Below are 26,215 nucleotides of genomic sequence, written 5' to 3'. Positions count from 1 at the left end.
TAAACTCTCCCTAACTCTTATGAAATCAAATAGGGGTAGGAATTTTACGCCCAGTTTCCATGTTTTAGGTGACAGCATACTCCTTCATAATGACCAGCAATCTGCTCTGCGGTTTGATGAAATCCTTGTACCACTGTGCTGCATGCGTTTCTGCAGCAGTTGGTACCGCGATGAACAGTCCTTCAGATCATCGTATAGTGGTTCCGTTCAACTAAGGAGTCTTCGGGACTCAGAGCTTCGTATTCAAAAGGGATATTTCTCGATTGCACAACAGGTCGTGAGTTTTGTGCATCTTCTATCTGGATCAGTACCCTACTCATCTCTTCATATGTCAAGTCCCTCTCATTCAAGGTCTTGTACAGATGGCTCTTGATACATTTCACGATAAACTCCAAAATTCCTCTTTTTGATTCCTATAAACCGTCAGAGCTCGTTCACTTTGTCACTAGATATTTGAGTCCGCAGCAGCTTAAACAGCTCCAAGTTTCTCCCATTATCGGAGGTCACTTCCGATAGGTTCGCACATCGGCCAACTAAATACATATGAGTTCAATCGTCCAACCTTTATGACGAAAGGTCCCGCATAGTCCATACCAGTTCTGCTTTGTCAAAAAGTCGTTGGACTGCAGTAACTAGGTAGCTCGGATGGTCACCTAAATACTGCAGTACATCTCTTGGATTGGTTCGAAAGCTGTCTACGATATTATTCGGGAAAACCATGAATGGTTCGTTTGGGGTGCACAGGCCAGCAGTCCGTTCAAACAGACTGAAGGTGTTCTCAGTGTCGATTTTCGACCAAGATTTCAGTGAAGTGATTATCAGCATTGGATTTTTCTAATCTTCTGGACTATGAGCGTAGTTTCGTATGTGACCGCCGGCACGCAGATGCCTCTTGTTTTCGTCAAAAATCCGTTTCGAATTTCGTTGTTTTCCCTTGTTTGTTAGATTCTTCTATAAGCAATTTCATCCTTATAAACATTTTGCAAGACAACAGTCACCATGGCCTTCTGAGGATTGCACTGGCGCTTAATACGTAGATATACAGGTTTTTAGCAACCCGACGATTTGGTGTGTTCTTCAATCTCTCCAACCTCCAATTTTCGAATCGGATTGATGCATAACCTTAACGGTTTGTAACGATACGGATTCGTGCATTTTATCCATGAGCGTAGCTAACAGCAATGCAGCACACAATTCAAGTGATGTAATTTCAGTAGGCATCGCATTCGCTGTTACAACCCGTTGGGATTCTTTCATGACCATAATTCTTGACATACCTCAAATCAGGCGTACGTTTACCGTCCATTCCTAACATTACTCATATATGTACAATACCCATAGGCTAACTTGGATGCATCAGCGAAATCGTTGAAGCTCCAACCCTGTGCGTAGCTCCTCCCGGAGAAATGGATCATTCGATCCAGCCCGGCTACCACTATTGTTGGCGCCAGCAAGCCATTCGAACTCAAAAAAATCACAGGTTTCACGAAGACCATGAAATCGTCTCCAACAGGATCCTAAAGTATTCCAAGTGACTGTCCTTGAAACTCAGCTGCTTCTCTTGATACTCAAGCGGAATCCCTTACAGTAACGCGTTATAGTTCGCACGTTTTTTTCCAGTACTGGGATCCAGTTTTTCGGCAGCTGTTTCCCTTCTTTCAGTGGGGCTATTTTCTCCCGAAGCATCCAACACCTCTTAGCTGCCGTATCATATTATGCAGTAGTGTGGAGTGTAGTAGACTCAAGCGGACGAATCCCGGATTCTCGGGCTCAGCCCTCGGCACAACCCTTCAGTTCATTGATAACGCTACAAATCGCAACTGCTTCCGGGATTCTCCGACATGTTCAGCGCTTTCACGGCATCAACTCTTTGTTTCGACTATAAACTCCTATAAAGTTCGCCTGCCTTTGTAGGTTAGTTAGTTGTTCATAAGAATTCGGCGTGGGTCCCACTTCAAAAGACGGCGCCGGTGGTTGAGTGGTAAGCGTGCCCGCCAGATTTTTCTGATGAGAAAAAATCTGGTCACGTGTTCCTTCGGAAGGGAAGTAAAGCCGTTGGTCCCAGGTCCATGAGTGGATGGATCCATATTTGGTCCAGATAGTAGAGTCACCTCTCTGGCGTCGGTAAAGAAGAAGTGATCCAACTTCTATACTCTTACTAACAAAAATATCCAGCTCCTGTGATACATGTGGAGTGCGCTGTAGTATATGCGGCCCTTGGAAAAGCAAGTATCGGACTAACCATTCCTTCCCTTTCCTTCCGCGATCTACGTTCGGGCCTGGCCGGCGCCGGTATTGATCAATAAACACTTTAGGATTACCAGGAGTTGCACATTGAAAGATGTTTCGCTATTCCCAAGCAGAATTATCTACTTATTCTCTGTGAAACTTCAGCTAGTCCAGATCGATATCGAAGTAGCAACCAGGGGTAGTCAAACAACTCTGCATCGACCGGCATATCAATCTGGCCCGGTACATGGGATTTCATGTCAGCTAGCACCTACCGCTTCCGGAATCTGTCAGATCTCCGGGTCGATTTTCATGGCAGAAGACGGAATAACGACGACTTGTCGTACATGTCAGGCGTTCTTTACTGTTCTTACAGGCTGTCGTTCAGTAGATAGCGTCGAATAGCTAGCAGTGAGTCGTTGGGGCGCCGGTGATTCGGAAGCTACGCTCCACCGGGAATCGCTGGACAGACCTCAGCATCTATTGGCTAGCCCGCTGAGTAGGTTGGGTCCACCGCCAGGGACTATATCGAGTAAATCGGGATGAACCGGTGATCTAAATGGCTCGCAGAAACGAACATCGGTCTCGCCGAGGAATTCACGGTAGGGTAGATTCACCGCCGTGTACTATCCGACTATATATCGCGACAAAACTGGGAGCTAACTGGCTCACGAAACAGGCATCGGTACCGAAAGAAATTCCGCTACCAGGGAATTCTCACTCGGGTTAGGGTAGTTCCCCGCTGGATATCCAAGTAGATCTCGATAAAGCTGGCAACTAAATGGCTCAAGGAAGCAGGTATCGATGTCGGGAGAAATTCCTCCGTCTGGGAACTCTCAGTCAGAGTAGGGTGAGTTCACCGCTGGGCACTATTCGTGTAGATCTCGATAAGGCTGGGAGCTTAATGACAGGAGCTAAACGGGACATAAGCTATATGACATACGTCTCCCAACCTTTGAACGGAACGGATCGTTATATTTCACAGTGGTGTTCGGTGTGTAAATTCAGTGATTCAAGGTCATCCTTTGTTCGTTCGTTAGCTACCATTCTGCTGGTGCCGGCAGTAAATCCAGTACATTGTTTTCGCTGGTGCGGAACAATCGACGTTGTTTACAGATAAGTTTTGCTTTATTTTTTTTTCCTCGTTTCCTTTCTTTCCTTTTCCCTACTTTTACTCTACCTTGTAATCAAATAATAAGACACATTCCCGTTTATATAACGCTCTGCCCTCGTGCTTAAATGGCCGAGGGCGAAATACCATCTGATGTAATCATGGAAGTCCCTGATCCCCCTAATACTCGCATTGCTCCCCGTATAAAGCAGTACCCAGAAGGTTCCTCTGGGCCATGGGTGGTATATTTTCGGACCGGAGAGAAACCGGTTAATATATTAAAACTTTCTCGAGATTTGACTGCTAATTACCCGGCCGTAACTCAGATAACACGTGTTCGGGCAAACAAGATACGTGTTCTAGTGAGTGATCTCGGCCAGGCAAACGCGATTGCTTGCTGTGAGCGCTTTACGCGGGAATTTAAAGCGTACGTGCCTTGTGTGGCCTGTGAAATCGATGGGGTAGTGTCCGAACCGGGCCTGAAATGCGAAGAACTGTTGGAGCACGGGGTTGGCTGCTTTAAGGACCCCTCTCTTGAACAGATTAAGATCTTAGAATGCAAACAATTGTATACCGCAAACACCGAGGGAGGTAAGACTACCTACTCTCTATCAGGCTCGATTCGGGTGACATTCGCCGGGTCCTCTCTTCCCAACTACATCCTCCTTGACAAGGTTCGCCTACCAGTTCGCCTGTTCGTACCGCGGGTCATGAACTGCAGCAATTGCAAGCAGTTGGGCCACACAGCCACATATTGTGGAAATAAGAAACGATGCGGCAAATGCGAAGGAGAGCATGAGGATGACTCTTGCGACAAAGAAACTGAAAAGTGTATTTGCTGCGGGGGCCCTTCACATGCTCTTAAATCATGTCCTGCGTACAAGCAGCGCGGGGATAAAATTAAGCGCTCCCTTAAGGAACGCTCAAGGCGTTCTTATGCTGAAATGCTAAAGAATGCTTCGCCATCTGTCCTGTCCGAAAATCCCTATGCTGGTTTGGCTAACGTTGAGCAAGAATCTGACGACCCACGAGAGGGAACATCTTTAGTTAACCCAGGGGAATCCAGGAAGAGGAGAAATCCAGCCTCCCCTACATTGCCTCGTAAGGGTGCCAAGGTGTCGTCCACTCAGAGTGCGCCATCTACAACCAATAAATCCAACGGAAGTGATGCACAAAAGCCGAAGCAATTTGCTCCAGGACTTGGAAATATTAATTCTAACAAGGAGTACCCACCACTTCCAGGGACATCCAAAACCCCAAGTGTCCCCTTTTTTCAAACAGATACTCAGTCCAGTAGCGGACTAATGAAATTTTCTGACATAGTGGACTTAATTTTCACAGCTTTCAATGTTACTGATCCTCTTAAAAGCCTTCTGATACGTTTTCTCCCTATAGTGCAAACATTTTTGAAGCAGTTGACTACTAAATGGCCCCTCCTTGCAGCGATCGTATCCTTCGATGGCTAAGTCATCGAACGAGGTCACCGATTCGATCACTGTTCTACAGTGGAACAGCAGAAGTATCCTCCCGAAAATCGATTCCTTTAAATTTTTACTAAATAGTTTAAAATGTGATGCTTTCGCATTATGTGAAACTTGGTTAACTTCCGATATAAATCTCAACTTCCACGACTTTAATATAATTCGGCTGGATCGAGAAAACCCCTATGGAGGAGTACTTTTGGGGATCAAAAAGTGCTATTCTTTCAACCGAATTAACCTCCCTTCGACACCAGGCATTGAAATTGTCGCTTGTCAAGTTTTAATCAAAGGTAAAGACCTTTGCATTGCTTCCATCTACATTCCTCCTAGAGCCTCGGTAGGGCACCGAACGCTTTATAATATCACGGAATCCTTACCGGCACCGCGGCTAGTTCTGGGAGACTTTAACTCGCACGGTACGGTATGGGGCTGTCTTCATGATGATAATAGATCAACATTAATCCAAGATCTTTGCGATAATTTCAACATGACCATCTTAAACACGGGAGAAATGACGCGGATTCCTACACCACCAGCACGCGCAAGCGCGTTGGATTTATCGCTTTGCTCGACATCGCTACAGTTAGATTGCATGTGGAAGGTGATCCCTGATCCCCACGGTAGCGATCATTTGCCTATCGTGATTTCAATTGCTAACGGTTCAAGACCATCGAAAACAATCAATGGCTCGTATGACCTCACACGGAACATTGATTGGAAGAGTTACGCGACCGCGATATCCGTTAAAATCGAATCCACTCAAGAACTTCCTCCGGAGGAAGAGTACAGGTTTTTGGCTGGCTTGATTCTCGACAGTGCGAATCAAGCTCAGACTAAACCAGTACCCAGCGCGAATACCCATGGACGGTCTCCCACCCTGTGGTGGGATAAAGAGTGCTCAGAGCTGTACGCGGAAAAATCCACTGCATATAAGGCCTTCCGGGAAGACGGGTTACCCGCTAGCTATCAACAGTACGCGTCGTTAGAAAGGCGAATGAAGAGTCTAATGAAAGCCAAAAAACGCAGTTATTGGCGCCGGTTCGTCGACGGGTTAACGAGAGAAACAGCGATGAGCACTCTTTGGGGTACGGCTCGACGTATGCGTAACCGTAATAGTACCAACGAGAACGTAGAATATTCAAACCGTTGGATATTCGCTTTCGCCAAGAAGATCTGTCCGGACTCTGTCCCGGTACAGAAAACGTGCCGCGCCGCGTCTCCTCACGATACCGCGAACGAAACATCGTTTTCGATGGTGGAGTTCTCACTTGCTCTCTTATCGTGCAACAATAACGCCCCAGGGTTAGACAGAATTAAATTCAACTTGCTGAAGAATCTGCCTGACACTGCAAAAAGGCGCTTGTTGAATTTATTTAACAAGTTTCTTGAGGGTAACATTGTCCCTTATGAATGGAGGCAAGTGAAGGTCATCGCCATCCAAAAACCAGGAAAACCAGCCTCCGACCACAACTCGTATCGGCCGATTGCAATGCTGTCCTGTATTCGGAAGTTATTCGAGAAAATGATCTTGTTTCGCCTCGACAATTGGGTTGAAGCAAATGGCTTACTGTCAGATACACAATTTGGCTTCCGCAAAGGCAAAGGGACGAACGATTGCCTTGCGTTGCTTTCTACAGAAATCCAAATGGCCTATGCTAACAAAGAGCAGATGGCATCAGTCTTCTTGGATATTAAGGGGGCTTTTGACTCAGTTTCTATCAACATTCTGTCAGAGAAGCTGCACCAGCATGGTCTTTCGCCAATTTTAAATAACTTTTTGCTAAACCTGTTGTCTGAAAAGCACATGCACTTTTCGCATGGCGATTTAACAACATCGCGATTTAGCTACATGGGTCTTCCCCAGGGCTCATGTCTAAGTCCCCTGCTCTACAATTTTTACGTGAATGACATTGACGATTGTCTTGCCAATTCATGCACGCTAAGGCAACTTGCAGACGACGGTGTGGTCTCTGTTACAGGGCCCAAAGCTGCCGACTTGCAAGGACCATTACAAAATACCTTGGACAATTTGTCTGCTTGGGCTCTTCAGCTGGGTATTGAGTTCTCCACGGAGAAAACTGAGTTGGTTGTTTTTTCTAGAAAGCGTGAGCCGGCGCAACTCCAGCTTCTATTAATGGGTGCAACGATCAACCAGGTTTTCACATTTAAATATCTCGGGGTCTGGTTCGACTCTAAAGGTACCTGGGGATGTCACATTAGGTATCTGAAACAGAAATGCCAACAAAGGATCAATTTTCTCCGAACAATAACTGGAACATGGTGGGGTGCTCATCCAGGAGACCTAATCAGGCTGTACAAAACAACGATATTGTCGGTGATGGAGTACGGGTGTTTCTGTTTCCGCTCCGCTGCGAACATACACTTCATCAAACTGGAGAGAATCCAGTATCGTTGCTTGCGCATTGCCTTGGGTTGCATGCACTCGACCCATACGATGAGTCTCGAAGTGCTGGCGGGCGTTCTTCCGCTAAAAAATCGATTTTGGGAACTCTCATATCGATTGCTCATCCGATGCGACATTCTGAACCCGTTGGTAATTCAAAACTTCGAGAGGCTCGTCGAGCTTAATTCTCAAACCCGTTTTATGTCCTTGTACTTCGACTACATGGCACAGAGCATCAATCCTTCTTCGTACAATCCCAACCGTGTCCGTTTCCTAGATACTTCTGATTCTACTGTATTCTTCGACACATCCATGAAGGAAGAGATTCGTGGAATCCCGGACCATATACGCCCGCAGGTGATCCCCAATATATTTTATAATAAATTCCGAGAAGTCGACTGCGACAAAATGTTTTACACTGACGGATCAAATCTCGATGGGTCCACTGGCTTCGGTATCTTCAACAATACTATCACCGCTTCATACAAGCTCAATGATCCCGCTTCAGTTTACGTCGCAGAGTTAGCTGCAATTCAGTACACCCTTGGGATCATCGACACTCTGCCCACAGATCACTACTTTATCGTTTCGGACAGCCTCAGCTCTATCGAGGCTCTTCGTGCGGTGAAGCCAAAAAAGCAACTCCCGTATTTTCTGGGGATGATACAGGAGTCCTTGTGTACGTTATCTGAAAAATCTTATCAGATTACCTTTGTTTGGGTTCCCTCTCATTGTTCTATCCCGGGCAATGAAAAGGCCGACTCATTAGCAAAGGCGGGCGCATTAAATGGTGACATATACGAAAGACCAATCTGCTTCAACGAATTTTTTAGTATTTGTCGTCAGAGGACGCTCAACAGTTGGCAAACCTCGTGGAGCAACGGGGAACTTGGACGATGGCTACATTCGATTATCCCAAAGGTATCAACGAAGCCTTGGTTCGGGGGGATGGATGTGGGTCGGGATTTTATTCGCGTAATGTCCCGACTTATGTCCAATCACTACACCATGGATGCGCATTTGCGGCGTATTGGGCTTGCGGAGAGTAGTCTGTGCGCTTGTGACGAGGGCTATCACGACATCGAACACGTTGTCTGGGTATGCGCCGGGTATTGTGACGCTAGGTCTCAGTTAAAGGAATCCCTTCGGGCCCGAGGTAGACCACCCAATGTACCAGTCCGAGATATGCTGGCAACTCGTGATTTCCCCTATATGTCCCTTATTTATACCTTCATAAAAACGATAAATATCCCAATTTAGCCCCTCTCTTTTATTTCTCGTTTTTAGAGTTTCCTCCTGCCTTGTGGAACCGATCAGCTCCAGAGTGCCACTATGTAACCGCCGTCGCCCTTACCACTACTCCTGCATAGAAGGAAACTGAAGCGAGAGCGACTCGAGTTCCGATGAGTTTTGAAGGATTCCCCGCGTGTCCGAAGAATACCATCCGCCAATCCGGTACTCGACGACTTACTAGACTGAGGCACAAATTTGTTTCGCTGATCCCCCTTCCCCCCCCGTTCGAGCGAAAGTTGCAAGTTTTGCTCTTCTTTCCCTGTCTCTCCCCTGTCCTTGATACAACTGCTGCTACACTGATGCGGAAATAAGCCACCCTCTGAATATCTTGACCAAGCATAAGTTTTAGTTAAAAAATTCAAATTAGTATTCTGTATTCCTAGTTTTAAGATAGCTATAATTTTTACTCTTTATTGAAACTCTTGTCCTCCATCTTGTAAATAGAATTGAATCCCTAGTTTTAAGATTTCTGTGAAGTTTCTCATAAATATTTGTTCCCCCTTTTGTGTACTAAACTATATTGTTAGTTTTAAGATAACCGTAAAATATTTCGTAAAATACTATTACTCCCCCTCTTGTATATCAAAGTGAATCCCTTGTTTTAAATTTTTTCATAAAAAAATCTTTTGGCCCTCTCTTGTATATTGAATCTTATTTCTAGTCTTAAGATAGCTGTAAACTTTTTTTTTTTCCTTTGTAAAAAAAATATTTCAACATTGTAACCTCCTAGTTTTAAGATATCCAAAATGTAAAAACATAAGTATTTGGCACCGCCAAGCTAACGCATTTGTGCCTATCAAATAAACGAAATGAATAAAAAAAAAAAAAAAAAAAATAAGCTATATGACGACGTAGCAGATGAAGACAAGAAGTAAGAGAAGAGTCGTGAGTTAAGGCTTAATGGTCGAGTCATTTCATGGATCAAGTGAGGCTCCGAAATAGAGCAGAAGAAAGAGGTGCGACGAAAGGACGAGTCCCCCACGAAGTAATACCTTGACGTATTTCCGAGGGGAAAAATATAAGAGTTCGGATTTGCCGTCTGACTTAAAACGTACGGCCATAAGTATATTAAGTATCGGGGGTATTTGATGTTACCACTACGAAGTACATCCGGGTCACCACTACCAGCATGTCGTTTATAAATGTGTGTGAGGGATTGATGGATGCTGACACGGGAAGGTTGATAAAAAAAAACGGCAGACTACAGTGGACTGGACATGTAGCCCTAATGCCTGAAGAGAGTAAAAAGTTAAAATTATGCACAGCAAAGCACCTGGAAGAAGGTTTGCTAAGAGGTTGGAGAATGGCGTTTCATTCATTTGTGCATCGAAAATTAGCTCTTTGTACTTCGTAAATACTTCGACGCATAAAGATCTACTGTGACGTCCTGAAAGAAAACCGCAATTGAATCTTTAAACCAGATAGATAAAAAATAAGAAAAAAATCGCCATTCGAAGATATTCACGATTAAATCGTTGAAATAGAGTAAAATATCGACATACATATCAGCAGAAATTGCACCATTGAGCAATAATACTCTTCGATACAAATATACAAAATATTGTTCCGTGTCCTGATGTCACGTTGCCAGATTTCTCTGTCGGTGAATACCAAAACGAGCTTCGAGAAAAACATCACCTACAATTTATATGATTGTGGTAAAACGTACTGAATTTGTGTTCAATCTGATCACAAGAGTCACGATAATAAAAAATGTCCCACAATGACTTCGAAATAGTTGCAATAGAAACTCAGTGAATTTGCAAAATATATTTTTTCCCAAGGGAAAAAATGGATGAACCAATTTGCGCATGAGGGCACAAAATCTAACTCAGAAAAGTTGAATTCGAATGTTTCATGTTCCACTCGTCAGTAACTGACACCAGCTTGCTGCCAGTTAAACTATAGGCGTTTGGCTCTCGAAAGACACAGAGCGTTTCCCTATACTCAGAGCTCCTGTGCTTGGCTAACCGAGACATCACTCTGTACCAACCAGTTTCTTTAAGCTTTCATATATGTTGTGCGACCTGTTTAGATTTAGTGTCTAACTGGCGCCAATTTGGTGTTGGTTTAGGTATACAGTCGTTATTCGCTGGTTAGGCCACAGCCTCTGTCCAACTAACGAATTTGATTCGCTAGTTGAACGGACTGGCATCTGTTCACACCTCTAATTAGTGTCAGTGAATTTGACAGGAGAGTTTGACAGTAGGATGCTTTTTAGTTGGACAATAGTCCAACTAGCGGAGCTCCAGTTAAAAATTGACCAACCAGCGAATCATGGCTGCATGCTACTGACGAGTGGAACAGGAAACCCTCAAATCCAATTTTTATCGCTGCATCCGCAATAATGTTTTTATTTACATATTTTTCATAGTTTGACATCATCAAAGGTATCAGCTTGCACTTACCTTGTCATTAGTCAGCTCTCCAATCATAAGTACGTGCGAGTAAGTGAAATCCGACTACTACAAATTGGCTACGTGCATTCAAGAATGTTTCATTCCACTGCGGTCCTCGCTCTCTGCAGACGTGTTTGCTCTAGTCAGTCTGCATCATCACATTTGTGTTTTTCTTTTACAGTGTATTTTTATACCATTCCGTCAAAACAAACCGCACTCCCGTAATCTTCCGAATACCTATTATTCGAAACACACCAAACAAAAATGCACCGAGCGTCTGATGCAATACTTGCACAGGTCGACTTACAGTCAAAATATTGCTTTCGGGAAAGAACAAAAAATAAATTCAACCTCTATCAACGATACGAATTGATTTCGTCCCAACCAACCAACGTTTGGTAAACATCGTAAATATAAACAAGCTAATAGCTTGATAATGGGACGGTTGTTAAGTGGCACCTTATTTGATTGATTACGACAGAAATACGTTACAAAGTTACGTGGTACTCAAGTACTGTCAACAAAGTAACAACAGTAACCGATAAACGGGAATCATAGATAGCCATGGAAGGAATTCCGTCTATAGATAGTTCTCGAAGGTGCGCACGGAAAAGAAAGGTGGGTAAAAATACTACACTATCCATATTTACTATCGGTTTTTCATATCAAGGTCTCTTCGAATACGATTACGAATAATGTTGATTTTTTTTCGGAATGCATTATTTTATTTTATCATATTTCTTGAGCGTTTTTTCAAAACGTCATATCTGCAATGAGTTACTCTCTTTGTTTACTTTCTCTTCTGTTAATAATTCGGTCCCTTTAACATTTATCCCTCAGCTCTTTGCATAATATGCTAGTTAAAACCACCGTCTTTCGATCTGTACTGTAAAATAAGTGAGTGACGCCGTAAAAATCGAAAGAGAATGTATAAACAGAGAGTAACTCATTGCAGATATGACGTTTTGAAAAAACGCTCAAGATTTTTCAAACTGGTAAACAATCGCGCAGACTCGTGCGTGGCGGCTGCTTTCGATGGATTTGTTTCTTTTTTTCGCTGCAGAGCAGAAAATTGCTTTTGCAAACAGCAGAAAAAGACACGGTCAATAATAAATATTATGGTTCCGTTTTGTTACTCGTCTGTGTGTGTTGTGTGATGTGGAGCTTTACACTTAACAAAGTGCTAATAATAATATGCGCGACGAGGCGAATGTAGTCGTAAATCGTTCGTAGCTCCCGGCGAAGATTATTACTTCACCAAGTCACACACCACCAAGCAACGCGGTGAAGGAACATTGTATGATTAAGTCGATAAAGTAGACCCGATGGCACGTATACGTAGGAGGGGAACTTCCTGATAACGTGAACACACCACAAAAAGGATGCCGGTAAAATACACGTTCGCTTGTTTGTATCCATATACAAACGTTATTATCAATGAACACTGTACATAAACGAAAGCGAAGAAATTGCGTCTCAGAGTCAGCCCGAAACCAAAGCAGCATTCTCGCATCGGACAAAAACAAAACCCCGAAAAAAGCGCAACCCCCCATAAAAAAATCCGCCCGATCGACCGGTTGTTTGACTGAAGGAAGGGCAGGGACAGGGTGTGCGTGTCCTTCCTGTTTTCCTCACTCGACAGTGTGCGGCAGCAGCGCACAACAACCAAAACAAACCCTGATGGAATCTTGCACGTAGAGGGAAAAAAATAGCAAAACATTACGGAAAAACACGTGGCGCTGATTGGTTGCACCCCACCCAGCCAACTAGATTTTTGGGAATTTTCCACTACAGCCGCAGTCGCATTAGGAGGTACCTACTATTGGACTAGAAGTCGTTCGTCGATCGAATCGAGTACACGCACATGCTCTTCACGCATTATTTGGCAGCGGACTTCTTGATGGGGTGCTGCTACGTGACTGGTGGAACGTCGTGGGTTTGGAGTAAAGTTGTTTTTTAAATGTGGCGCCTGTGGGGTCATTGCAGAGAAGGGCCCCAAGGCCAGCAGCTAACTAATCGAGAGAAGCAGGGAAGGCCACACGGCGAAGAAGAAGGCTGCTGTTTACGACTTTTGCAGTATGATAAAATTTCAAATTAGTCTTGCATAATGTATCGGTGACCGTGAACCATCGATACTGAAATCTGAGTCGGCGATGTAAACAGATCGATAGTAGTGAATGCCAAGGATGGGTCGAGGCTGGCATTAAATTTTTATCAGTGAAATCTCAAAGCTGTTCAGATCTGAAATTTTATTAATTCGATAGACTAGGAGTCTATAGATTTTGGGGCCCGAGTTCCCACGAATTAGAAAATGTTCTTTCACAAATTTGATGAATCCGAAATTTTGAACAAGATTAGGAAAATCAGGAATGCATTAAAATATTAACATGTTCTAAAATTCGGGAATTCACGTCTTCTAAAACTTCTAATTATACCAACGTCTATAAACGGCAATTTTTTAATATTCATTTATGTATTGGCATATCCTATATTCACAATTGTTTCCAAGCAGTAAAAGCAGACAACAGCGCTTCACTCTATATTTTTTTAGACTGCTGTGTTTCGCCAGAAGAAAAATTGTTCACATGCCACCTCAAAAATATATAATTTAATTTTTTCCCTTTTTGTATTTCGACTATGTTAGTCACATTTTCTTTTTTACGTTTTAACGACATTCAATTAGCTAGAGATTACTGGGTAGGGAAAGTTATGAAACTTAGAGCCATAGTACTCACGTGAGAGCAAGGATGTGAAGTAAACAGATCGGAAAACTAGAAGTGGCAGGGTCATTAGAACAGGCTTAATATTGTACGGGCTTAATCTTTGCCTTCTGATAATGAGGGTCGATCTTAGGCAGAATAACTACGAATCACCCGAGTTCACTAACATGTGTCCTGATAAAGATAGACGTATCTATCTTTACCGTGACAACCGGCAAAAATTAGGCCACGCAAGATCACCACTGAAAACCTGTCGACGATTAGCATCAATCTTAATGATGATTGCTGCTGTTCATCTCTGTTTGCCTTTATAAGTTATTCAAACATAAGAAAAGCTTCTGATAGTCGACTGTCAGAAGCTTGTGTTACATATTTTGCAATCTGGAATTTTCCGAATTTAATCAATAGACGATAAATCTATCATAAATTTCCGGCAGCTGGCTGCCGGGAGTGATAAATTCGTGGTAACACCTTTGATAATTGCATTGATCGTTTCTCCTCGCAAAGTAAATCCAGATTTGTGTAAGTTTTAACTCAATCTTACTAATAATAACATTCCTGTGACAATCAAATCATTAGATGCGATCCTCTCGTTGGTAAATTTATGCCTTGTCATGTAGTCTGTTCATGGATGATGGAAAGGGAAAACGAGTAGACTGACTGTTCCAGTTGCAAATCGAGGGGCTTTGGATGGGGGTTGAAAACCCCCCTCCTCCACCGTCCTCTAGGAATTTAACGTTTAACTTAGAACGCCTGAATAAGCGGCCATCTTGAAAAACAAAAAAGCAGTTTTTCTCACAACGCTGAAAAAATCTTCATGAAAATCAATCAGCTAAACTCTACTAATGCCCCGAATACATTGAATTTTCATGAAGATTTTTCCAACGGTTTGAGAAAAATAACTGCTTTTATCGTTTTCCAAGATGGCCGCTTATTCAGGCGTTCTCTGTTGAACCTTAACACTCTGCTCATAGACAATTTTCATATGCGAGTCATTTTAATATGAAACGTCATTTGAGGGAGTTCAGTCACTCCAAAATCGGTTTCTGATAATTCTTGGGATTCTGATGCCGAGTTTCGCGTGATTCTGACGGTATCCTGATAGAAAACTAGTATTATGATGGAATCTCTACCCCTATATATAGTCTTTTTTCGTTTAGAATTATGATTTTAATTCCTTTTCAGGATTCTTGTGGAATCCTAAGTATTCTAATGGATATGACGGAATTCTTCTCGGGATTGAGTTACGATTTGCTCAGGATTTTGATGGAATCATGTTCATGCTGCTGATGAAAATTTTACAAATATTGTGATGATCACAGCCGCTACACGGTCCTCTCGAGATGGTCCGAAGCTTGGCAGCTTCAGGGTTCATGAGTAAATGAGGTTCACCGAAACTCAATTTGGATGGATGCAGCGAGTACAGCAGCAATTCCTTACGTAAAGAAAGAATCGAGGCGAAATTCACCGTTCAAGCAGAACAGCTTGATTGAAAAGGGAACCGGAACGTTAAACGAGATGAGATTATGTATGCTGTTGGATGCTGGTTTAGCTCGACGTTTTTGGGCGGAGGCGATGAACAACCGCGACGTACATTCAGAATCGGCTGCCATCATCATCGATTGGTTCGATACTGTGTGAGATCTGGTTTGACACCCAGTCGGATTTTGTGGCATTCGGCTGCTAAGCGTCTATGTGGATTCCGCCACAGAAGAGTAAGAAGTTTGAGGAAAAGACAACTAAAATGACCTTCAGTGGATACGCGTCGGACAGCGAATCCCATCGTTTCCTGAATGCGTTTACTGGTCAGTCCAGACGAATGGTTCTTGAAGCTCGACGACTATTTTCTACGTCTGCCCGAGTCAGACGTACAATCGAGCCAAGTGAACGACAACTAGCACTCTCTCGGTCTAGTGTGCATTGTCCCGAGAACAAAGAAAACATTGTATTTATTCTTGCCGTCATGAATAAAGTTGACGGAAAAGTTCTGCTCCGACCGACCCAACGCTGCGGTCGTTGACTTCAAATTTTGTTCAACACGACCGAGTTTTTGTGAAGTGGAATTGCAGCGTTGACATCATTCAACATGTTAAAGGGCGAACACGAAATTATTGCGACACATTCAACAGGGCATAACTTTTTTACCATTGAGTAAAAATCAACCAAATTTTGCAAACTTTCTCATTGATGTGTATTGTTTACATGCTGTCAAACCCGGAGTCGTGTTTTTCGATTCAACGAAAATGGAGGTGAACCAACGTGAGTCGAGAGAACAAATTCTTTCCAAACACCTGAAATTTCCTGACCTGTCGCACCGTCAGTTGGGAAAAATGTTGAACATTCACCATTCAACCGTCTCCAGAGTGTTGAAGCGGTTCCAGGAGCGGTTGACGTTGGACCACGGCAAAGGAGTTGGAAGAAAACCGGGACCGGAGAACAAAAAGACGGAGGGAAAGGTGAAGCGGATGATTAAAGCAAATCCCAACGTCTCAAGCCGTGATTTGGCTAAAAAGATCGGCATGTCGCAGAGCTACGTCCAGAATGCAAAGAAGAGAGCTGGACTACATACATACAAGGTACAGAACTTCCCAAATCGCGATGAGCGGCAACAATCGACGGCTAAAACTCGGGCACGGAAGCTCTACGAGAAGATGCTGACAAAATATGGCTGCTGTGTGATGGACGACGAAACGTATATAAAAGTCGATTTTAAGCTAATTTCGGGGTTGGAGTTTTTCACCGGCAAGAGCAAGTTCTATGTGAAAGACAAATTTAAGAAGAAGAAAATGTTGAAGTTCGCTTCCACATATCTCATTTGGTAGGCCATCTGCTCTTGCGGACTGAGGAGTGAGCCTTTCGTGACAAACGGCACAGTAAATGGCGAGATCTACAAATCTGAGTGCCTCGAGAAGCGCCTTTTGCCGTTCTTGCAGCAGCACGACGAAGCTCCGCTATTTTGGCCAGATTTGGCATCATGCCTCTATTCTAAAAGTGTCCTGGAGTGGTATGAGGTCAATTCTGCCCATTTTGTTCCAAAGGACATGAATCCGCCAAACTGTCCGGTGGAGCAGTACTGCGCAATGATGAAGCGGGAACTTCGGAAGAGCAAGAAGACAGTCAAAGACGAGAAGGACATGTTAAGAAAATGGAAAAAACTGAGAAACTGACACTGTAAAGACTTTTATGGTGGGCATCAAGCGAAAGTAGTAGTTTGAAGTAAATATATGTATAAAACTACCCTAAAATTTTGGTTTTATTTTAAACATTATAAGAAATTTGGCATGACATTTTCGGTGTCGCAATAATTTCGTGTTCGCCCTTTAAGCCAAAACGATGCCGAAGAGTTCCCGAAATCACCCGGAGAGAAAATCGAACGATCAAGAAGGCGATCTGAAACAAGCAAGCAGCTGCTGCACTATCGTAGAAGGTGGAGCCGAATTGAAGAAGAAAATGAGAGATACCCAAACATCGTGATAGGAAAATTGGAGACGAAAAATGGATTTTAGAAATGAAAGACGTCGAGCTTCTTTCGGAAATTGAATATCGTCTGGTGTTAAAATAGGGGACACTGGCGAAACCTGCCGCACTTAGAGGTGAAATGCTTTTCGAATTGAAGAAGGACCAAACCGACCAAGAGCTTAGTCTTCAAGGTGCTCATCGAAAAGTCGTTGAACAAGGAAGCAACTGCAAAGGTCTGTCCTACGAGACAGTGATTAAGTCTAGGTATCTAGACGAGAACATAACAGAATACCGATTGAGGGAGGCATACAGCGGTACACAGAAGGCATCAATATGGCTTTCACTGTTGGAAACAGGTCGAATCAAATTTTGGCGGTCAGTGTTCATTGAAGGTTGTTCTTGGAGTTAACAAACAAATAGTGAGAAGCTGCATGCATGCATAGGCTTTAGATCACAAGGTGAGAAACCGCAAAGACCCGGATAGATCTGATCTGAAAGAATCTCGAAGACTAGATACATTCGGTGATAGAAGGGAACTAGCTCCAAAGACTTTCCCGAACTGCACCCAACTGCAGAGATGATACCGTAATGCAAGCGCCCAAAGCAAACAAAGCAAAACACATCTAAAGCATTCGAAGGATTCGTGGATCAAATGCGAAGGGACATCGTCGTAGGAATTTTACACTGATAAATGTGACATCCAGGGACTAATAGATAGGAACGTTGGGTAACATCAAGGAAAAATAGATCCAGAAAAAATTGCAAAAGTGGAAGGTAAAAAACTGGATATTCTTCAACACAACAACAGAACATTTGTCCCACTAAAACAAAAAAGGATCTCCACCATTTTCTATGAGAAAACTTTCAAATAGCCATGTTTGAAGAGATTTGGCCAAAAAAGAATGAGCATGCTCGGATGCTAACACGATGGAAAGCGCCAGAAGAAATAAAGGGTGTGAAGGTGTGAAAATATTGGTCTTCTGGAGCTTCCTTCGACACCTTACTACCTGTAGGAGTAATAAGGATCAAAATAGTTAGGGTTTTTTATCCAATCACTTTTGTGCCAGTTTATGTCCCTTCAGGATAAGACGTACTCGAGGACTCTATGGCTAAAATAGAATATCTCCTTGATGTAGGCAACCTCATTAACAGTCCCATGGCCGATTCAAATCAAATTTTGCTCAACGACGGAATCCCAACCTGCTTAACTGTAACCAGTGAAGAGATTTCAGTAATAGACCTCGCCCTAGCGACCCCAGGATAAATTAGAAAGGCTTCCTGGAAGGTCATCAACCTTCGGAAGCGCGCACTTCTGCATATTGGCAACTTCATTGGCAACTCGATTCCGTTCTTCTCTAGAAAGGCAGCTTAAATACGGCAGAAGAAGGTCATTAACGATTTGAATAAAATACATCCGAACTAAATAAGTAATCCTAAAGAGATGCAAGTGATATACGATGAGCGCACATATTAAAAAAGAAGGCGAACTACCTGAAGAAATTGTGGTCGGAAGACATGCAAGCACAAACAACACCTCAAATCATACAACGTCATCAAAACATTATCAAACCTAATTGCTCTGCAAATGTCGTGATCCACACTGAAGATCAAATGAGCCAATTGGGAATACTGCAAGCAATTAACGGAGGTAATAAACGAGGCAACGCCATCCAAATACCTGTGGAATATAATAAAAGGCATAGTCTTCGTGCATTCAAAACCATTTGAAAAGCGCCGTATAAAAAGAGAAAGGAGGGGCTTTCATGAAGCATTATTATGCAGGAAAATACAAACCATCAGATCAATGGACGATAACCACAAAACCTTGAAAATGCGAATCTTCTTTGTCAAGAGAAGAAAATTTTAAGGTCCTTGGGGTATAAAAAGATACTCAGCTCATAGCGAAGATGAAATGTCTTAGCCACAATGAAAGGAGTTAAACTCTATCTGCAACTCAAAGCGTGCGAAAAGCTGACCCAAGGTTTCGAAGCAGAACAAATCCCCGAACGTAGGAGAAACACGGACGTTTTACCTATCCAGAAGCCAAAAGGGGATCCAATTGTACAAGCTTCAAAACGTCCAAGATCTTTGATAAACATCACCATCAAGTTAACCAACGCAACAGTCAAGGATAGACTAAACGAAGTAGCACAACAGGAAGAGCTGTTACCCAAGGTTTCGATTGGATTCAGGAAGAACTGCTCGATCACCAGTTGTGTAAACTATCTAGTAAATATTTTAAACACCACAAAACTTGAAAGGAAACCAAGCAAATGCAGTCTTTATCGTCCTTTCAGGAGCTTTCGACTCGGTACATCTGAACATACTGATGAAAGTATTGACCTGCTCCGGAATCCCAAACAAGCTTTCTATCTAAGCCGGAGAGAAGACGAAACCCGACGAAATGACCGCACTAACGAGTGAAGGACTACACCAAGGATGCACGAGCTCCACAACGCTGTTCCACTTCTATCAAGCACCGCTGCATAAACCGGTGGTAGAGGACTGCAAACGAGTCCAGTTCGCAGACGGCTTTGCTGTGTTGGCCTTGGACGCAAACCTAGAAGAAACGGCAAATAAGATGAACCAATCATCTCTCCAAACAAAAACTACGAACATTTGGAAGTCAAAATCGCTCAAACCCTCACCTTCAGCAGGATACATCGAGGAGGTCAAAAACTAGAGGCGACAAAAATCAAAATAATAAAATTACAAGGCCAAAGGCCCAAATCTGGATAGGAATCGCTCTCATAGCGATGGATGTTGGAAACGAAAGAACAGACGGGAAAAAAAACCCTCAATGGACAGGGTGGCATTTTTTTTGATCTGTTGGGAGCAAATCAATTATGTGGAAATGCTTTCTTTTGTGAAAAAATGAATGTAATAATTGCTTAGTGATATTGTGAAATTTCAGAACCATGGAGTACGAATCCAAGCGCTGTACAGTTTTGAAACTATTAATGAAACAGAAATCCGTTGGAGACTTAACGAAGCTGCTCGTTGTGGATCCAAAATTTGTCTAGCGATGGAAGAAAAGATTGCAAGATGGACGTGAAGCATCTAGTCGTCCAGAATCGCAAAAGCCTCGCTATGTAAGGACAGAGACCTTGATTAAAGCTGTGGCCAACAAAATACGTCGCAATCCGACCAGATCCATGCACCAAACGGCTAAGGACTACAATGTGTCACGTAAGACTATCCAAACTGAGGTGGTTTGTATCCATACAAACTCTGACAGTGTCTCCGTTTTTTTTAAGCTGGCATCAATCCGGCGCTAGCCTAATCCTGTCACCAAGTTAGTGTCGGATTCTGATGAGTCGAAACGCGAATTCCATAATTAAAAATAAAAGGCGTACATTTCGGTTGAACCTTGAGCATCTGGCTACCCCCCAAAACACGCTATGCGTCGAGATGGACCGAACACGGTCTTACGCAGACCGTACATGAGGCAAGGATATTGACAATAAAAATGGTGACAAGACTGCTTCAATACGTCAATCCTGTTTGAATTCTAGAGCATCAATATTTTCACGATACCCTCACACCATTGATATATTGATCATAATCGATTTGTTGTCAAAATTTATGTTTATGTGCTTTGAACGGACCCTACCTGAGCAGAAATAAGGAAAGGACATGAAAATATTGATTCTGTAGAATTCAAATGAGATTGAAGTATTGAAACAGTCTTGTCAATAGACGCCAAACGACAGTGAAAACAAAAAAATAGCTGTTTTCCAGTACACGCCACCGAAAAACTACCTAAAATTCAGTACTTTTGACTCAATCTCGTGGTATCGTGCAGGAAGGTAAAATTAGGTAAACCGTGTTGAAGGTAATTTCCATTTAACTACAGCAAAAATAATAACTCAACCTTGAGTTTAATTTACTTAAATTTAAGTTGAATTTACTTAATTTTGAGTATATCCCAAACAACTTAAAAGTACCTTACTGCACGGAAGACCTCGACTGAGTCGAATCTCTCGTTTTGTTTTTGACAACACTAATAAGTGCGAAAGCGACGCACAGCTCAAAAGTACCCAAATTTAAGTTAAAAGAACTTATTCTCTAGGTTATTTTATGGTTGCGTGTACATTAAACATTTTCAGGTGGCATAGTTAGCCTTGACTTTTGGGTCTGTTTTTTGGTTGAAGTGAAAAAAGTATTTTTTAAGCTGGAAACTTTCAATGTCTTGTCAGCTAGCACGATTCCACCGAGATCCATAGACGTTAAACTAACAATTATAATATGTTCACTGAATTGATAATCTCAAACGAATTTGTTTCAGGAGTGCATGGGAAATAGTAAGGAACCGAAAAATGTAAAACTGTTAGCAGAGTTACAACGACAAGCTGGGGTGATCTTGAGACTGGTAAATACAGGAAACCTGCTTACATCAAACCATCCTGGCGATCCGAATCGCTTCAACATGCTGTAAAACGTTCCCCCGAGTCCTGTACACCCTGCTTCCAAATTTGATTACCAGTTAACGAATCCATCGGAAGCGCTAAAACAGATTATTCATTAATATTCGACGTGTAGAGCAGCGATCGCAGAACTGCGATCCGCAAGCAAAAATCAATCAGATGCACTTTTACGTTGAGAAAGAGAAAGCACGATATATTGGAGACTCTTTGCCCCGGAGCAAGCATGCAGAGCTACTACCATGAACCGATTTCGTTTGCGAAATACATATATTTCAACTCAGATCTCTTTCGGTGCAATTTTTCCACATATGGCGCCGTTGTAAGTGGCTACCACCACTCTCCACATCAAGAATGCTTCTTGAATTGAGCCCCCTGAGGTAGGCTGTGTGACATCACCACGCTGGTCAGGCTGCGTTGCCACGTTTCGTTCCAACCTGGGTGTTATCTGTTGTTAGCTGAAACATTCATCATTCCATCGATCAGTAGTGAGGCTCGGTTCGTCAGCGCACAGAGCCTTCATCCGCCAAGAGAACTCCGAATACAGAAAAAATCTGTTTCAAATCAATAGAGATAATTGATTGATTGATTCAAAGTTGAAACCCAACTAACTCGTCGAACTGTAGGCGGTGACGGCCGTACAAGCGAACACACGATGCACCCTTCTTTTTTGTTCAAAACCGGCAAGAAACCGGCATTTTTTTCTTTCTATTTTTTTCACTCACTGCGGTCGAGTGTTTGTTATTCCGCAGCAGCACGCGAAATTTTACTCTCGTGTGTCTCTTTGCACAAAACAGCAAATTTGTTTATACCAAATGCACACACATCGGCAACCGGTTTCGAGCGAACGAACGAACTCCTCACGTTCCACCACCCGGTAGAGGTTGTGTGCGCGGGACCGATTATGTTTATTCGCGACCAACCGGACCATAGTCCCTCTGTGAGCGAGTGTTTGTGTACTTTCCAACATCACTCGGATGGGGAGATCGAGGAGATCCATGGTTAGTCGCGGGACCCGCGGGTAGCAGAACCACCATTAGAGACGCGAAGAACCGGTTAGGTTATACGCCCTTCGCTTCGCTGATCCTTCATATGTTGGCAGCAGGCTGGCCACCACTGCCGTCGCCACCACCGTGCCTTACCTCGGGTCCAGTCACGTTTCTTTGTTGGTGTAGACCGTGTGCAGCGCAAACTAGTTTTCGCACATTCGGACTCTCCTCCGGCCGGTGTAGAAAGGGGAAATGAATTAAATGAAAAAAAAAACTAAACAACGAGACGGCTGATTTGTAATTACATAACTTTGGGAAGGGTTTGTTGTTATTATTTACGGACTGTTCTCATCTTCGTTGGGTTTAATCGCTTTGATCGGACAGTGTGTCTGAGTTTTAAAAACGACCGGCATCTAGTTTCTGTTTTGAATTGCCAATTTGAAAGTTCTTGTTAGCATTCGGATTTGCTTCCTACTTCCTGGTACAGGTTCTCAAGTCTGTAGCAGCTCATAGTTAAAATAGTTGGCGCCAGCTATTGCTAGATGACCTTCAACGGAGTAAGAAACTACGCAGCTTGTGAATGACTGAAATCGTTACTAATTATAGTTTTGAAAATGCTCTTTCAGTTTTATTCTGCAAGAAGACGGATAGCTGTTTTGGACGAATGTGTTTTATATATTCGTGCGAAAAATCGATCTGTCATAATGCAGAATTTACTGCATCGTTTGTCCAATCTTTGCAACAGTTTTGAAGTAAGAGGAGAACATTCAGGGGACGAGGTGACTTCCTTGTGGAAGTCCATTGGACTATTAATCGTAGCGAAGACTGTACTTAACGATCTGACCAGACAGCAAAACCAAATTAAAAAGCTGATCAAAGCGTAATTTTGTATTTGATCAGCTTTTTTCATCATGATAAAAAAATTTCCTTTAACATGACCAAACAAAAAAAACACCTTTAACTAACGAACCACCTCTCATTTATTTTTTTCAGAGGCCGCAAACGCTTCGTCTCCGAAGGTGACGGCGGTCGCATCAAGCCGGTCAATTTGTGTGCCCGCGACTTTTAAGAACCCCCGAGACATGCGCGAGCGCACCGATTGCAGTGCCAGCAGTAGCAGCAGCAGCTAAAGTAACAATTCGACACCTCAGATTTTTTTTTGCTTATAAAGATTGAAATGGAAAACGCAACGCCGTCGTCAGCGTCTTCGCTGTGCCTATACGTCTCTACATCCACACACACACACGGCTCTATATTTGATTCACACATACAGACCTGCATTGAATTATATTGATGGAACTGCAAAACCCCCGCCCCGGGGGCTGACATCCAAAGACGACGTGTCACTTACTCGGTGGAAGTAAAAAGTGAGATTTGAAGGAAGTGTTTCAACCAGCAACTAGAATTACTATACATATTTACTCAATCTACCTGTGTCGAGAAGAAAAAAGAACGAGAAGTAGTTTGTTGTGTCAGGTGCAAAAATTTTCCAACCTACCCCACGCGGTTAAAAGTCCCCCTCAGAGCAGGATTAGCAGCCGGGAGGACAAGGGCACTCGTTTTTTTTTTTAGTATCAGTAAGGCAAACGTAGACAAAATAACATCTCTTTTATTCGATTTACATCATTTGCTACTAGAAAAGTATTCGGTGGAAGTTGAGCAAGCAAGCAGCATCAGCAGAAGGCAGGCGAACGTTCTATTCGATTTATTCAGAAACTGAAAGGAAGGTATTGAAACCATTTTGCGCATATATTTATCTAAAATTGAAGTGATATCGCGTCGCCCCCAGCACGCGCGAACACTGGAAGGAGGAGATCCAATCTGAGAATAAATTTACTCCCGTCAGTTTGAACTTTGACAGCACACAGACAGTAGGCGTTAATTTTTATTTGCTTGTTTTGGCACTCCGCCAACAATCGGTGGATCCCCTTCATCCGTCGGAATTAGAGGTTTGTTTCTTTCAAATCTTTTTTGAGGTAGGTCAGTTCTATGAAATTTACGTTTTTGTTCGAGAGAAGGGACGGCACTGTTACGTCAGCATTTTTTCATCGATTAGTTTGTGAATTTGTGTCGGATCGGGTTCTGCGCGGAAAGTTCTACTAATTTGTTTTAAATTTGATTTTTTTTTGTGTACGATTCAAAGAAGGCAGACACCACCCAATCATCATCATTACAACTATGATAAGAAAAAATATGCTACCTGACTACTTACATATTCGCTATATTGTCTGTTTTGATTCTTATATTTGCTTTAACGATTCTATTTGCGGGATAAAAAAAACTAATCGTAACATGAAGTATAATAAGCGTTGTGAGGAAGGTATATTGTAAAAATAATGTTTTTTCTTCGTTCTTTATTTTCGTTTTTTAATTTTTGCCTTGAATTTCGCTTTAGTTGTGGATAGCTGCCTGTCCTTACTCTTCCCCCCTCTTCCTTAATGGATAATGATAACCTTTGACACATCTGAGGTCGTAGTTTTCGATTTCCAGTGAATTATATAAAGAAAAACCGAAATCGTTCATGTTAATATTCCTAATTCATAGACTATATCGTACTGAAGTAAACTTGCAAACTGAAAATGCAAAGAAATCATGGAAATAAAAGTATGCAATTATTAAGCATAGTAAAAAATATAAACGACAGCGCTGGTTTGGATGCAGCCGTTGGTGGAGTATCACTCGTCCCTCGGAGGCAGCTTGAAGATGACAGACCGATGAAAGAAGTTAGCTTTCAGTTCGATGGTGATTGTTCTGGGACCTTTTTCCTGGCTAATATTAGCGAGTTGTTGCAAGCGGAAAGATTCGAAACTACTGAAGAGGAAGGACGATTGCCGAGTGACGAAGTTTGTGATGTCTCAGACTTCAATGCGATGGTAGTATGTTTATTTTAAATAAGAAGCCTTAAACAATTTATTTTTTTTCAATTTTTTTTTTCTTTTAGAATCGTTCGAGAATTAGGTTGGAAGCTTGTGAGCTTGTCGGTGAGCTTAGTCTACAAATTTTTATGCTTATGAATTGGTAGATTAAGGATCTCGAAATGCTTTCTGATAGCCCATCGGCACGTGCATCTGGTAGCGGATTGATGCTAAGGGATACCCTAACGTCTGGCCTGCAATCTTGTTTACGTATTCAAAAAGTTCCAGAATGATGCAGTACCCTATAGTTGAAGGTGTTTACATTGAAATTAAACTAGTTGGAAGTCATTTGGTACCGACAGCGATTTATAACTGTAGACTGGACGTATATAAGGAAATAGCAGACCGGGTAGTTGGAAGAAGATCAAGATACGCTGAAAGAAACCATTATGACTTAGTTGTGCAACACCTGAATTTTAGAACACAAAATAATTTGAACGAAACAAGAACACATACCCCCTGTACCTATGCTGGTGGTAAATGGCTGGGTATTGCGCATCTGAATGAATAAATTAGACCCCACTATTTGTGGTCCTTAGCTTACGCCCATGCAGCTCCTATCCCTACCTCCGTTCCATACTGACCCAAGTACGAGCAACTATAGTAGAGATCGGGAAACGAACCCCCGGTGGAAACTATGGTTGTACGCAAATAGAGAAGGAGGGGTTTTCTCCGGCAAACCTGGAGCGGAGCGTCTGTTCCCTATGTTAGGGGCGGCTGATCATTGTCTGAGTGTCAGCGAGGGACTCTAAGCTAAACTATTCACCCATGGTCCCCCGGAAATTTAGGGG

General features: G+C 42.7%; 1 protein-coding gene across 1 annotated transcript in view; it reads left to right on the top strand.

The window, feature by feature from the left end:
* The window catches only part of LOC131689357 (programmed cell death protein 4), a 42,345-nt gene extending 17,198 nt beyond the window's left edge, over positions 1–25,147 (top strand). Inside the window, exon 4 of the mRNA XM_058974390.1 lies at positions 23,503–25,147. Coding sequence (XP_058830373.1) covers positions 23,503–23,578 — 76 coding nt within the window. The 3' untranslated portion in view covers positions 23,579–25,147. The remainder of the gene's footprint in view (positions 1–23,502) is intronic.
* Positions 25,148–26,215: the final 1,068 nt, after the last annotated feature.

This window comes from Topomyia yanbarensis, chromosome 1 (genome assembly GCF_030247195.1).
Source record: "Topomyia yanbarensis strain Yona2022 chromosome 1, ASM3024719v1, whole genome shotgun sequence".
Lineage (NCBI taxonomy): Eukaryota > Metazoa > Arthropoda > Insecta > Diptera > Culicidae > Topomyia > Topomyia yanbarensis.
This window is presented reverse-complemented; position numbering and strand designations above follow the sequence as displayed.